The sequence below is a fragment of the Anser cygnoides genome, chromosome 3 (genome assembly GCF_040182565.1).
Source record: "Anser cygnoides isolate HZ-2024a breed goose chromosome 3, Taihu_goose_T2T_genome, whole genome shotgun sequence".
NCBI classification, from domain to species: domain Eukaryota; kingdom Metazoa; phylum Chordata; class Aves; order Anseriformes; family Anatidae; genus Anser; species Anser cygnoides.
This window is the reverse complement of record NC_089875.1, coordinates 34,733,191-34,747,281: the sequence shown is the minus strand read 5'-3', so window position 1 is coordinate 34,747,281 and position 14,091 is coordinate 34,733,191. Positions and strand designations below refer to the sequence as shown.

The 14,091-nt window shown below is 41.8% G+C and overlaps 1 protein-coding gene and 1 long non-coding RNA gene across 10 annotated transcripts in view; one reads left to right on the top strand and one right to left on the bottom strand.

Moving 5' to 3' along the window:
- The window catches only part of LTBP1 (latent transforming growth factor beta binding protein 1), a 201,735-nt gene extending 196,287 nt beyond the window's left edge, over positions 1–5,448 (top strand). For all 8 annotated transcript variants that reach the window (XM_066993883.1, XM_066993884.1, XM_066993888.1 and 5 more), the window contains 2 exons: positions 3,025–3,174; positions 4,386–5,448. In XM_066993883.1, the coding sequence (XP_066849984.1) occupies positions 3,025–3,174; positions 4,386–4,555 (320 nt within the window). In that variant the 3' untranslated portion in view covers positions 4,556–5,448. The remainder of the gene's footprint in view (positions 1–3,024; positions 3,175–4,385) is intronic.
- A 27-nt stretch (positions 5,449–5,475) lies between these two features.
- Positions 5,476–13,860, bottom strand: LOC106029663 (uncharacterized). Of its 2 annotated transcripts, none has more exons than XR_010830226.1 (5): positions 13,756–13,860; positions 10,004–10,505; positions 8,161–8,272; positions 6,540–6,633; positions 5,476–6,001 (listed from the first exon to the last, which is right to left on the bottom strand). It is a non-coding gene; the product is annotated as an uncharacterized lncRNA (long non-coding RNA). The 2 variants fall into 2 exon arrangements; XR_010830227.1 differs by having other exon boundaries at positions 10,300–10,505.
- Positions 13,861–14,091: the final 231 nt, after the last annotated feature.

The window sequence follows — 14,091 nt, the reverse complement described above, 5'->3', positions numbered from 1 at the left end:
TATGGGAGAAATAGAGAGTATGCAAGTTGTTCTCGCTCAGCAGAGAAACTACAGAACAAAGTATGATTGGAGAGTATGCATGCATATAGTCTTCAGGCTGGAAGGGTCTGCCAGGCAGGGTGTGGGAGTCATGTACAGCATCTCAGGTGTACTTCAGGAATATCAGGGTTCTTTATGGATCCAGCCCAGCTCACCGTTAAGGCTTGAGGGAGAGGAATCCTTGCAAATCTCAGTATCTTCCTCAAAATCAGCCACGCTGTGCACATCCGGCATATTCCATCACAGCTTCACAGAAGAAAAGTGGGGGTATCAGAAGGAACTGGTAACTTCCAGTGCTTTACACACGGTGGCCAACAAGTTACCACTACAATCTTTCCCAAAGTGCTTCTTCTGTACAAGGAGATACTTACAAAGTAAAGGTAACTGATCAAAACAGAGGAGGAGGATTACGGCACACTACTGGGAGAGTGATAGGCATTTCTTGTGCACATTGCACCTTTATACAAAGCTATACAAATCATAATAATGAGCTCTTTTCTATTCAGCATCTAAATGACCTTTCACCTCTACACAGAGCTGTAAAATGTCTTATTGTTTTATATCCAGATGATTTTAATTAAACAGCACTGAGTGTTGATATCTAATTAAAATGTCACACGGATGAAAATTACCACGCATAATGAAAAGCCCAGAGAGGTGACTGGGTAACCAATGCGACAGATAATACACTGAGTGGTAAACAAGTTCTTTACAAGTAAGTTATAAGCAATGGTGAATAGATACAGTAAAATTGTAGACAGTTTTGAATCCACAGTTGAGTCTTCCATGCTAAGGAGATGAGAGCTCATGTCTCTTGCTCCCATCCTATCACTGAACCAGGTACGGTGGTAAGTAAATGCATAAGAAACTCCCAAACACATAGCTGTGTGATTGTCCTCGTCAGAGGCATATTACCCGACAAATACAATTCAGTCATGTATTTATCATCAAAGACTTCATGGCCATGATCCTGCTGCAGTCTGTACAAGGAATATGACAATACTTGCCCAGCCCGTGGCAGGGCCATGTATGTCAATGTATTTGTCAGCTGTGTGCAATCAATTTCTACATAACCAAATACACATTATTAGAATTGCAACATGTACCCCATCCAGCTTTTTTGAAGAAAAACTTTTGTACAACTAGAACTTGCTCTATGTGATAGATATTTTAGATATGTCTATGTACATGCATATATATATATTACATATAATGTATATGTAAAATATGTATTGGGAGGACCTTTCCCTTTCTTGGCAGTTTGTTTTTTAAATTTGCAAAGCTCTTTGCTTTAAGGGACCCTCATGAGCCCTCTGCAAGCTCTACTAGAGGGCTGAAAACATAATGAAAAATGGACAAATTTCTTACTACTCTGTAACCATACATCCTGACAGTCTGGTCAACACCCTCAGTACTACCGCAATGAAATGCAGTAGTACTGAGGGTGTTGACCAGATTGTCAGGATGTCAGTCATGACAGATTGTCATGGAAAAAATTGTAATGTTTCCCACTTAACGTACACTTGTATACATGCTATGTATTGTATGCATTCTTGAGATGTGGCTTAAGTCAGCAAGTACTTCTTATGTCATATATCTGTTCAGTGTCTCCAGAATTTATTAAGTGCATCACTGACCAGAATGATCCCTATGAAGAAGCCCCACCACAGTAGAGCAAGTCCAGGCTGGATGGCAAGTTATGTAGCCAAAGAAGGTGGGGGAGTGGATACAACTGTATGGAAGTTAAACAGAGGATGATACAGAAAGGGCAGGGTAGGAACAGCAAAGCAAGAGAAAAGAGGGACTAAAGAACAAAGACAGGGTGACAGGGTAGAGTAAATATAAAAAGACAGGACAGCAAGCAAAGGGAAAGGGAGAAATTTATATTCCTAGGTAGCTTTGCAATTGTAACATATAAATAGGTAAACACATTTTAGATAAGCCAATGATTTGTTTGTGGAATTACTGCATTAGTCATACGTTATGGGGCAGATGGGGAGATGTATCCTACTCAATTCCACTCCAGCTCCAATTTCCCCTCCACTTCTATGCTATGTATTCATTATGCTGGTAAACCAACAGACTCTCAAGGGCTCTGCACTTTTTCCTCAAAAGTCTTTTGGATGTGATGGGCTGCCATCTGCAGTCCTGTTACATCACTGCTCAGTGACTGGGAAGCTAGCTGAAAAACTTGTGCAGAACTAAGAGGAGCAATTCAGTCCTACAGAGATTCTCTGAATGTGTAAAAATGTCAAATAATTTTTAAATACATATCCCTCTTTATACACAAATTCAGAACTGTCAAATAAATAATAAAATGGGGAGCCTTTGAATAATCACTATTGAGAATTATGACATGGAACGATCAGTAAATTATAAGTGTTTGTACTGGCACTAATCAGTGAAGTACCAGCCAAAGGGTTATTAACCAAGCCCACAATAGTAAAGCAGTATCTAATTTCTTCTTACTTTCCATAAAGCAGTTGAGACTGAATTTTTTAAAATGTATTTCTTGTAGATAAATTAGAGTGTATCTCTTCCCCCATATACAGACATCTCACTTTTCTAGAATACCATTTTAAAATACTTTTGCCCCAAACAGCGCTACTGCTGTTTACCCTTTTTTTTACATGAAGGTTGATATGCTTAAAAATTAAAATAAAGTGTGCTATTTAGAAAACACAGATTTATCCGTTAAAAAAATGCAGTGTGCAGTGTCACTTATTTAAAAAAAAATCACATTTTTAACACAAAAATGTAGAGTTCACAAAGTTACACAGTTTTCTTCTTGAAACATATCTCAGTGCTTTTCTAGTGCATTTAAAACTCCAGATGGTGCAGATCTGCTAAAGCTGACCTATGTTCTGCAAAGTCAAGTCACATTTCAGTAAACCTCTGAGAGAATTTCAGGGTCTCGCTATACATTTGGGTATATATATTCAGCAACCCTGTAACTTATTTGTTTGTAATTCTTTCTTCATTCAGGTTTTCTGAACAGCTTTGAGGAGTTACAAGCAGAGGAATGTGGTATTCTGAATGGATGTGAAAATGGCCGATGTGTAAGAGTCCAGGAAGGCTACACCTGTGACTGCTTTGATGGTTATCACCTGGACATGGCCAAAATGACCTGTGTTGGTGAGGACAGCGTGTTTACTTCTTACTCTTCTGCTAGCCTGTCAGTTTAGCCACTTGACTTAAGGAGGGGCTAAAAAAAAGAGGTTACAGATGATGACCTGAATTCTATTACAGTTGCCAAATTTATTTCTGATTTACTGCAAAGTCTAGCAAATATTGTTACAGAAATAACTATGGTGATGTTCCTCAGTGCATTACAGCTCCGTTCAGTTGAGAACCTAGAAATGAACAGACACACCATTGTGCAAGGAAGCTTAAACCTGTATCCATAATGTCACACTGTAACATGAGCAAAGCTTTTTCAAAGGGTTTAGTGACCTGAGAGGATGGATCTGGATCCAGAGTGGAAGAGTAATTTTAGGAGCAGATTTTTAGAGCAGTTGGGCCACCTAAATATTCAGATATCCACTTGGTGGGGCTTGGCCCCCTAATTCTTACTGATTTCAGTGGTGAAGAAGCCAGACTATCCTCTCACCCCTCAAACCAGCACATCTGCACAACAGCTAACCAGAACATCTAGAGACTATATCAGCAATTAAAATAATGAAATACAGGGAAGGCAAGTGGCAGGGCAAAGACGAAGCAAAACAATCAACGTCCCCCAATGTAGAGCCTAGTATAGACTGCACGTGCATATTTCAGTTCAAGGTGTCTGTACTAACCTTGCCTAGCACTACACTTCATAACCCACAGCTGCAGTCTCCTAGCTGTATCATGAAAAGCTACCTGCACGCCTTGTAATCTTCAGGACTCTACAACGAGCTGCTCTCCCTAGCTGTGCTGTATTGAGTACAGGTAGTTTGCTTTTTATAACTGTTTAGTTGGCAACACCAAGAAAGCCTAAAATACTTGATTCTTTTTCATAAAGATATTATACTAAGAACTCGCAGAACCTCTCTTATAAACCACTTCTAAGCCGTCAGATAAAAACCTGTAAGTGGTTATTAAATTTTTGTTTCATAGCTTAAGAGGAGTTTGGACTTGGTGATCTAACAGCTTAATGCCTTTTAAGACACTATTGATTTGTCACAATAACTTCGTCTTCTTCCCAATAAAATATTTATCTGTCACAGCTTTTGAACGGCCCTAATTCCACCTGATCTGAACTGAATATACAGTTCTCAGTGTATTCCTACAGTATGTTCTACTCCTGACAATGCTGGAAACAAATGAGTTTTACCTACATGTGTTTTGATGTTCCCTTTTTGCAGATGTGAATGAGTGCAATGAGCTGAACAACAGGATGTCTCTCTGCAAGAATGCCAAATGCATTAACACAGAAGGTTCGTACAAGTGTTTGTGTCTCCCTGGGTATGTACCTTCAGACAAGCCAAACTACTGCACACCACTGAACTCAGAACTAGACAGTGAACTGGAGTAGAGGAAAATCTCCATATCCTAAGCCCATATACTCTGCACTGTATAAAGAAAAGGAAGAAAAGTATTTAACTTGAGAAGAGAAGGCACCAGAGTAGTGAACATAAGGGGAAAAACACATTAAAATGTGTCAAAGGTGAGACATGATGGGCTGATTGTATGTCAGCTTCACTGAAGTGACAGACCAAATGGACACATTACTCTGTATGAAAGAAACAATCAAGTATATAGTGTGTTCATAAGAAAAAAAAATCATTGAAAATAAGCAAAAACAGTGCTGTTATTTTAAACAGAAGAGCTTTGGTTTTCTGTTTTTTTGTTTTGTTTTGTTTGTTTTGTTTTTGTTTTTTGTTTTGTTTTACTATTGCTTGATTAATTTGGCATTTAAATAGTGATGGAAATATTTTATATTACTATGTCATTTTTTTGATTGTTCAGTTCCTTGCCTACTGTTTCTTTTCAGTCCTTTTTTCTGATCAGTACAAATTATTTGATACAGATATTCTTAGGATATTTTATAAGAACTGTTACACAGGGTAATGCTCCTCCTACTCTGGAACATTGGTCAGTGACGTTTTTAATTTGCTAGTTGTCTGCCCTGTGGAGCAGGCACCATTTGTTTTCAAATGTTTATATACCTTGGCGAAAAGTCTTTGTATTCATTTTGTATTCTGTATGGTTGTTACTGCACTTAAAGTCTCTAGAACCTTTCTTGCCAAGTTCAAAGCTGCTAGTGGACAACATTGGATTCCTTTTGTACATTAAAACAAAAGATTTTAGCTCACGTCTGTATTGTAATGTGTAAATTGAACACAAGAGAGATCTTGTATGATTACCCTAACATATTAAAGCTGTATATTAAAACTCAATAAAATCACCTTTTTTTAGAAAAAGCTATTTGCTAATTGTAGGCTTTTTTTTTTTTTTCCTTTATTGATATTTATGTTACAAGAATGTAACCCTAAGGTGTTCACAGTACTAGAATTAATTTACATTACAACAGTTATACAGAGTTGTCTGGCTGGTTTTTCCTTCTCATGCTGTTTTAATAAGACCAGAAACTGAATTAGCTGATGCCTAAACTTAGGCTTCCAGGGGGAAGATTTCAAACACAGACCTACAGAAACTGTTTGACTTGGAAGTTGATTTCCATGGAATTTTTCTTCTTGCCTGGTTTAGGCATGTTTCCCACTAAATCTGCGAATCATGCTCTTCAGTATGATGGCCTGGTTTTCAGAAATAGTAAAGAAAAGGGGGCGAATTTCCTTTTCTTAATGAACTGTACCTTCCCATAAACTCCATTTCTCAGTGGAAGGAGAGAAAGAGATTACGAGACTGACAGATGTTTCACTTCGACCTCCTCCAGAATGAGTTTACTTTGGAAATCCTGAAACAGGTCCTTTTGATATTTTCCAAATGAAACATTTTTGTTGTGTCTTTGAGACCTGCCCTGCATTAAGAGGAAAAGCATAAAATGAGACTTTAAAAAATAGGTCAAATTGGGTCCAATTGTCTGAAAAATTTTATTTCTAATTTCACACACACAAAAAAGGAATACTTGTTTTGGTTCTGACTATTTTCCAATATTTAGGTCAATCAGAACCAAAAATCCAAAAATCCTGTAAGCTGTATTCCTTGAAGTACTGAGCACTTGGTAGATCTCATTAAGACCCATGTGCTTGTTAACTGTGGCAGCATGTGTCCTTCTCAGGGCCCCTCCTCTGTACGTGCTGAAATTTGACACAAGGACTAGTGAAGATATGGTACATTTAAAGTCCAATTGTATGTTAAAATGCAAGAACATTTTCTGAATACAAATGTCGGGGGAGAAATCTTCAAGGAAGAGACTTTTTGCAAAGTACTCTACATGCTTAACTTTTCTGAAATTAAGCAGGAGACGGATGGAGGGCCAGTCTCTCTTCTCAGTCAAAAGAGGTACAAACACTACAGCTCATATATAATTACAAAAAAACCTACTTCTTGCTTACCTGCTGTGATTGAGGAAAAAGGTGGAAGGTCTGGTCTTACTAGGGAATTCCATAACTGCAGGGCTCTTAGTTGTCCTGCTTAAGGTTAATTCTCCTGTGATTTTAGAAAAAATAAACCTTTCACTGGTGAAGCCACAGGGAAGGGAGCATAATCATCATTCTAACTGAACGTGGATTCTGCAGTTACATCTCCTCCCCACGCCAACATTGGACATTGTCTTCCTTCCAGTATGGTAGTTCTGAAGACTAAGTAGATCTGCCTCCAAAGTCATCAAACTTTCCTTTGGTTAAAAGGAGTGGGGTTTTTTTCCCCCCCCCTTTTTTTTTTTTTTTTGTGAAAACCCACATTGCCTCGGGAAGGCGAAAAATGCCTGAATCGCATGGAGAACTTACAGAAACTGAAAGCCCTGAATGCACAGTGACAACAGAAAATTGTACTTCTAAGAACAGAGTACCTCCTTCATCTGTGGAGAAGCTACCTGCTTCTGAAGATCTGTAGCTTTTCCTTTTATAACTTTTATAAGCTTCCCATCATCACTGTGTTCTGGAGTGGTGCTGCAAAGGGCTAGGTACTTTTACATTGGGTTATTTTTTCATAGTTGGAAGTCCTTGGTAAAAGGAGTTCTTCCTGAAAGGTGTTGCTGTCCTGAAATCTGGATTAAAGGGGAACTCTGGTCTGTGTTCAGATGTCATGAAAACTCACAGATGAGACAGCGCTCCCCACTCTCCTTCCTCTGGACGGCCTCTTTCTGCTTCAGCAATGGGCTGTGCTCAGCTGCCATGGTTTATGCCCCAAAGCTGCCGTGGTGGTCAGCACCACAGCTTGAAGCTTTCCACATACCAGGACTGCTCCAGTCCTCCCCCAGCTAGCAAATTTGTATGGCAGTGAGTCCCCACTTTTCCTGGGCGTACAGCAGTATGACAGCTGAGGAAATAACAGTCAAACTGCAGTACCCATAGAAGACTTTGCTGGGAGACAAACACTGTGCTGAACGTGTAATTCTGAGCCACAAGACTGACTCCTTGCTGATTTATTACATCTTTTTAAAACAACAAGTTTAGAATACCCTGGGAGTTTGCCATTCTCAGACAATGAACACTCCAACTCACTTTTAGTTATTTCAGACAAAAAAAAAAAAAAGACAAACTCAAGCTGTTCTGTGAGCAACAACACTAAAACAAAGCCTGCTTTCCTACAACCTTTCCCCATAGCTCTCTCCTGAGCAGACCAACTCCAGACCCAGCTCCTTGCACCTCTCCCACTCAGCAGGCGCACATGGTTGAAATCAGTCACGGGGTTAAAAGCCACCGGCAGGCTCAGGCAGATGCACACACTGGCTCTGGATCCAAACAAACAAACAGAGCAGCCAACCCAAGCCTAAATGGCCTCTTGGCCTATCAGTTTCTGTCACCAGCAATACACAGAAGAGGTTCTGGTGTGATCCTGCCACCTTCCATCTCCCCTGCCCGAATCGAGGGGCAACAGCTGACCCAAACAGCTTGAAAATATTCTGGTTTAGCAGCCGTGTCCTCATCACAGCCACACTGGTCTATTAGACACTTCATAAGCAAACAACGTACTTTTTGCATGCTTCTGTCTCTCCCTTTTGCCTCTTCTTACCTTTGACATGCCTTAAAGCACATACAAAGAGGGAGCCAAAAGCAGCCTAAATTCCATTTAGATCCCAGTGCTCAGTATTTCAGGTTGACTGGCTCCAGGCCTTCAGAAATGCCTTAAAGGAAACACAATTGAGCGAATTAAGTGAAATTCAGCCCATCTGAACTCAGGCCCTGGAGCCCACCTACTTTGCCCCAGTGTAGCAAGGCTGGTTCTGTCACTTCACCTGAAAAGCTGCAGGGCTCAGAATACAATTTCAATTCATAGTTAAACAAACATTTTCTTAACATCATTAAGATGAGGGATTGGACACCACAGATACAGCCATTTACTTGTTACAAGAGCTGTGGTTTAGGTGAGAACCCTAAAAATACAGAAACCACCAAATACAATCCCATGATTCAAGTTTCTGAGTGCGGCAGAGTCTGGAACCGATTACAGTTTATACCAAATGGCACCAATACTTTTTACATCCATATGGACCCTTTAAAATATATATATATATATTAGTCTTTTTTCAGCCAGCCGTACCCTTGCTACAAAAGTGGTGTTACGGGATTGCTGACGTGGTAGAACTGAATCCTGCTGGTTTCATTGTAATGGGAGTGTGCTAAGGAGAACAAAGATACCACAGCACCGAAGTGACACATGCATTTGGGTTAGAAAGACATTTGATAACAATAGATACTTTCATGTCGGGATGCTATTCAGTGAAAAATTAGCCAACATTAAAACAGCATTCAAAGTGAGCACTAACATTCCTTGGGAAAAGCGCTGTCACAGCGGGACAGACCATTTGAATCCAAGAGACAAAATTGGCAGTCATGAAAATATTCAGCTGGTCAGCAGCAACTGACATAAATAAATTCCTGCCTAAGACAAGTCCTAAAACACTAAGGGCTCCAGTGCAGTTGTCATGAACTATTAGCTCACAGTGATCCAGTTTCGAGGTCCTCACTGCCCCCTGAGTGATGTCCACATGGCAGCAGAGGGCCTCCTGGCGTTGGCACTCTCTGCTGGCCTCTCAGAAGGAAAGGTGACAGGCCCCGTTACAGCATGCCATGGGCCAGACCTGGCCAGCAGCTGAACCACAGCACATTCCTTCAAAGCACACAGTGAACTTAAAAACCCCGCTGCTGCCTCTAGAAGAGACTGCAGCATTGTTCTTTAATAACGCCACCCACTTTGAAGAGCGGTTTGTTCTTGCTGGGGACTCCAACACCAAGCAGACCAAGGGAGCTATTAAGGAGCCATTCAAGCGAAGAAAAGAGGTGAATTGCTGCATGTCACAGAGGCGACTGCTCACATCTGAACTCATTATGTGGTATTTATGTAGCTTTTTCTATTGGAAGATCTGACATTTACCTAGGAAAGCTAAGTGACATGTCCAAAAGGGAAGCAGAAAATGTAAGAGTGAGCAAATGAGGAAAACCAGCTGTTTGCTGAAGATGATTCCCATCGAGGGACGATGTCAGCTTGTGAGCGAGCAACAGCAGCCTAATGGGAAATGCCAAGGGCTGAGTGAGTTACAGCCACTGCATTGGCCTGCAGGGATGGCCTCACAGCAGGAGACCCAGAAAACCTGGAGCCTCCTGGGCCACCACCTCCATTGCTGGCAAAGGCTGTGCTTGTTTGCCAAGCTGTGAGAGATCTTGGGCCTCCTCCTCACCCCCTCGCCTCCACCCCTTACCATGTTAGAGCCCAGGCACCATGACGCAAACATCTGTTGACACAAGATTATCCTGTAGGGACCTGCATTCAGAATTTGTTTCACTATCTGATGGGGGAAAAATTATGTAAACCAGCGAAATGCAGAGTGTCAGCTATCTGAGATTTCATTACAGACCTCCGAATCACACCAGATGAGTGTTTTGGCTCAGAGACTCCTAATGGCAGTCTTCAGGCTGCATGTTCTGTCCCAGGTAAGTGCCTGGGGCCTGTGATTGCTCTGCTCTTCTCCCGCTCGAGCTGCAGCGCTGGGAAGACACCTCTGCACCTCAGCAGCTGTGCAATCTCACCAGAGTTTGAAGTTTGCCCTGCCCGAAGCAGGAGACTGCAGGATGGGCCTGCAGAGGTCTCTTCTGAACTACAGATTTCCATGACAACAGGCTGTGCTCTGAGGCAGCAGCCTCTAAGACTTACCCTTATGTAAGGCAGGGAGCTTGACAGAGGGGACATGACCCCCCCTTCCTCTTCCCCTTCTTCTTCCATACTTGAGCATGTGCCAGGAGTGTGCCTTTTGCTTTGGAGAAAACAAACACGAGTCTTCTTGCCTTCAACCAGCATGTTCCTGAGGAGTTAAGCGCCAACCTCAGGTAGAAGAAAAGTTCTGCAGTGGTGTTTCTGTCCTGACACAAGACACAGAGGAGGGAGGAAATCAGATTTTTATTTCTTTCTATGCTGACTTTCCCTTCCTCTCAGGTCATGCTTCTCCACACACTGCTTTCCATTAGCTCTAAACCAAGGGGGATGGAGAGGATACTGCTAGCCAGCATGGAAAATTTCTACGTGACAATTTCAGCATCACCTCCAATCCCTATCTAGTCATGCTGCCAGCATCCATTCTGGGCTGGATTTTCCAAAGCACTCCGTACTGATTTAGTTTTCCTCCCACTGAAACCTGTGGCACCTCCACGGATTCCAGTGGCAGCAGAGCAAAGTCTGTGCCAAACTCTTGAAAAATCCCACCATGTGTGTTTGATGAGGAATGTATCTGGCAGGAAAGTTTTGAGTACGGCTAAGCAGGTTTTTTATTTCCTTCACGTTAAAAGCTTCATTTCTGCCACATCTCATCTAGGAGGCAACTGCCCTGAAGGGTGCCTGGGACTTATTCCAAGGTCCCCAGCAGAAGGTAGTCTGTTTCCACCTACAAATGAATTCAACTTTGGTCCCTGTCACTTTGCAAGTGGGCACCATTCTTCAGATCTACACTTGCCCCCCCTGCTGCAGGCAGCCATTCAGCTCAGCTCCAGCCACCAAGGCATTCCCCTTTTTCTGTCCCATTTACTATCCCTTTCCAGGGTCAGTCCTCTCTGCAGCCCTGCTTCTGCTTTTTGCCCTCTGGCATTCTCTGTCATTTGCTTGTGACCAAAGCCTCATGCACTGATTACTCCCTGCTCATTGGTCTTGGCCTCCACAAAGTCGCTTTCAGTCTTTAAATACTGGTGTGGCATGTGGTGAAACTGATAGCTGCTATCCGGTACTTAGAAAAACCTTCCGCCAAAGTAAACCCATCACATCCGTCACAAGTATCGCATGATCTCACAGCGTCCTCTCACCTCACAGAAACCTGAGACACCACCATAAAGTCAACTTTGTATTCGCCCCAAAACTACCCAGAGGGATGCAACATGCACGTTTTCCTTCTTTTACCATGACCAATGAACTTCAGGCATGCTTTTAGCAATGCATGTATTCTTCTCTGACCTGCAGCATCAACAAACTGAGCTGAATAGCAAACATGGAATAAGGAAGTTTCAAAAATAAAACAAGAAAGGAAAGGGAAATCCTTTGATTTGCACAACAGTGAGCTGAATGAACATGGAATTTTCATTCACGTTCACTCACGCTTAAATGTCATTTTTCCAAACACTAGAGACTTGTAGAAAAAAATAGAGAAATATTAATTTTAAATTCCCTTAAGCTGAAAAGAAAAAAAGGAACTACATTAACTATATTACTCATTGCAGTGCTAGCTTATGTCAGTACACTGAATATAAAACAAAGCAGATTGATGGGGAGCTTTTGAGGGTTTCACTATTGAAGGAAACAATACATAGTACATCCAGACATATATATTAATTTAACATCTGGTAATAGTTCTGGTATTGGGTTATTCCACCAGAAGGCAGCAATAACTATTTTCAGCCAAGCTGGCCCTTACTTCATCCCATAAAAGTTGGTTTATGTTTGAGTGTTAGCTAAAAACATTACCTCTACCACATACTAGACTAAAACAAAACACTTGCAAACATGCACCACGAGGAAGATAGGCTAAAATCTAACACTGTATGTATTTTCCCTATTTAAATACCTAACCCAAAACTGCTCCAAGATACTCGGTGGCACACAGGGCTCAAGCATGAGGACCTTGAGGAAGGGCTCCTTGCACAGGGGCTCACCATCCTCCAGAGCAGACCAAACAAAAGGCTGCAGCAACTCTCTCTCACTAATCCCTTCTACTTTTAATTTCTCTGTTTCAGTTCTTTGTCATTTCCACTGCCATCCCTTCTCTTTATTCTTCTGTATAACTGTAATTGACAGTATCTGTTACTCGAACTATATTAACATTTTCCCATCTAATTTCAGTGCAGCTCCACTGACTTCAGGGGACTCACGCAGGGAGTAACTGTGCTCACAACACAGAAAGAAAAACACACATTTGTCTAACACTTCAAAATTTCAAAAACTGAAACTATTCAAATCTGGGAGGAATAAATTGTTTAAAACCTTTTGAAAGAGATTTAGCAGCATACATTGGAACAATTTGCTAATCTAAACTTCTTCTGTGTTTCAAAACAAGTAGTATCTCACTGAGACCTTCCAATTCCCTGGCTGGCAATATGAAACATGAATTAAGATACCTGTAATTAAAGGACAAATAGTAGGAGTCAAAACAAAATTTTTAAACTCTGAGTTTTGGTGTTTAAGTTATCTTTACATAAAGCATTTTATTGTAGCACCAAAAATGGGATGAAGTGTCAGCAGCTTGTAAAACTGATTAATTTTATAGGTAATAAAATAGATATTAATAAAAGTTCACAGAAGTCTCCTATTGCAAAACTAGCAAAAGATCTGAATACAGCACCAGCTGTTCAACAACTGGACAGAAATACGGGGAACTATCATAAGAACCTGGAGATACATGAGGAGAGACCAAACCCTTATGATTCATGTGGGCTGAAAAACTGCAGAAAAGAGGAGAGCTACGAGGAAGCTTTGGCATTCACAGGTTTTAAGAGCAAAGGTACTTCTGCCTTTGTCACTAGAGGTCAGCACAGCATCTGAAGTGCCACATTGCTCACGTTTGAGGAATGATGATCAAATCTGCAGCCCTGAGAGGGAAACTGTGTCTCAGGAAGGAGCTCCAGGAAGACACCGTCTGTGTGTCCGAGTTCGGAGCCAACTGCGAACGTGAAGCCTCAGATGCAGAACACAGCTGATGGCAGCAACTGAAGAGCCTGGACTCCAAACCAGAATAAAAGCATGTGAGAAGTTTAAAGGTTCCAGCAGAGCAATTAGTGTCTAACCACGGCTATTTTTAAAACATCCATTAGCCTAAGGTAAAAGCTGTCACCTAAGAAGCCCAGCTGACTGGCGGTCTGAGGACTCCTCCTGATGGATGAGAAATAAACTATTTAATCTCCCTGCACAACAAAATTCCTACCCCAGCCTGTCAGCAGCTGGTCTAGCTCATGTAAAACTCACTCATACAGGCAGGTCAAGCTGATAGAGAAAGCATTAACTGCACTGGAACAATTCCTAGGAATGCAGAGGGGAAAAAAAAAAAACACAGGCAGACACTGATCTGCCCAGCACAACGCAGCAGATATCCACCATGAAATCCTTGCCCCTTTAAAGTCACTGGAGAAACCTTACGGGCAGGGAGTGTGACTGCATGCTGCTGTTCCTGTCCTCGGGGTCTCCCAAGGGTCCCGCTGCTGCCAGCCAGGAGGTGACACGCCACCACAGCACCTGACAGGAACCACGAAGGAACCGCTCTTCCTCTTCCTTATAGCACAACTAGATCATGGGGGACCGCACCAGTCAGCTGCTCTCAAGACAGGTGCAGGCAACAGAGATTTGGCACTGAAGAGATGTCACCTTGGGGCTAGACAAACCCCCTTCAAGAGCATGTGCCAGGAAGAGGTCCCTGTCCTGGTGTGATTTATGGCGTTTGACTTACTGCTCCAGCAGATGAGCACGTTTGCCAGT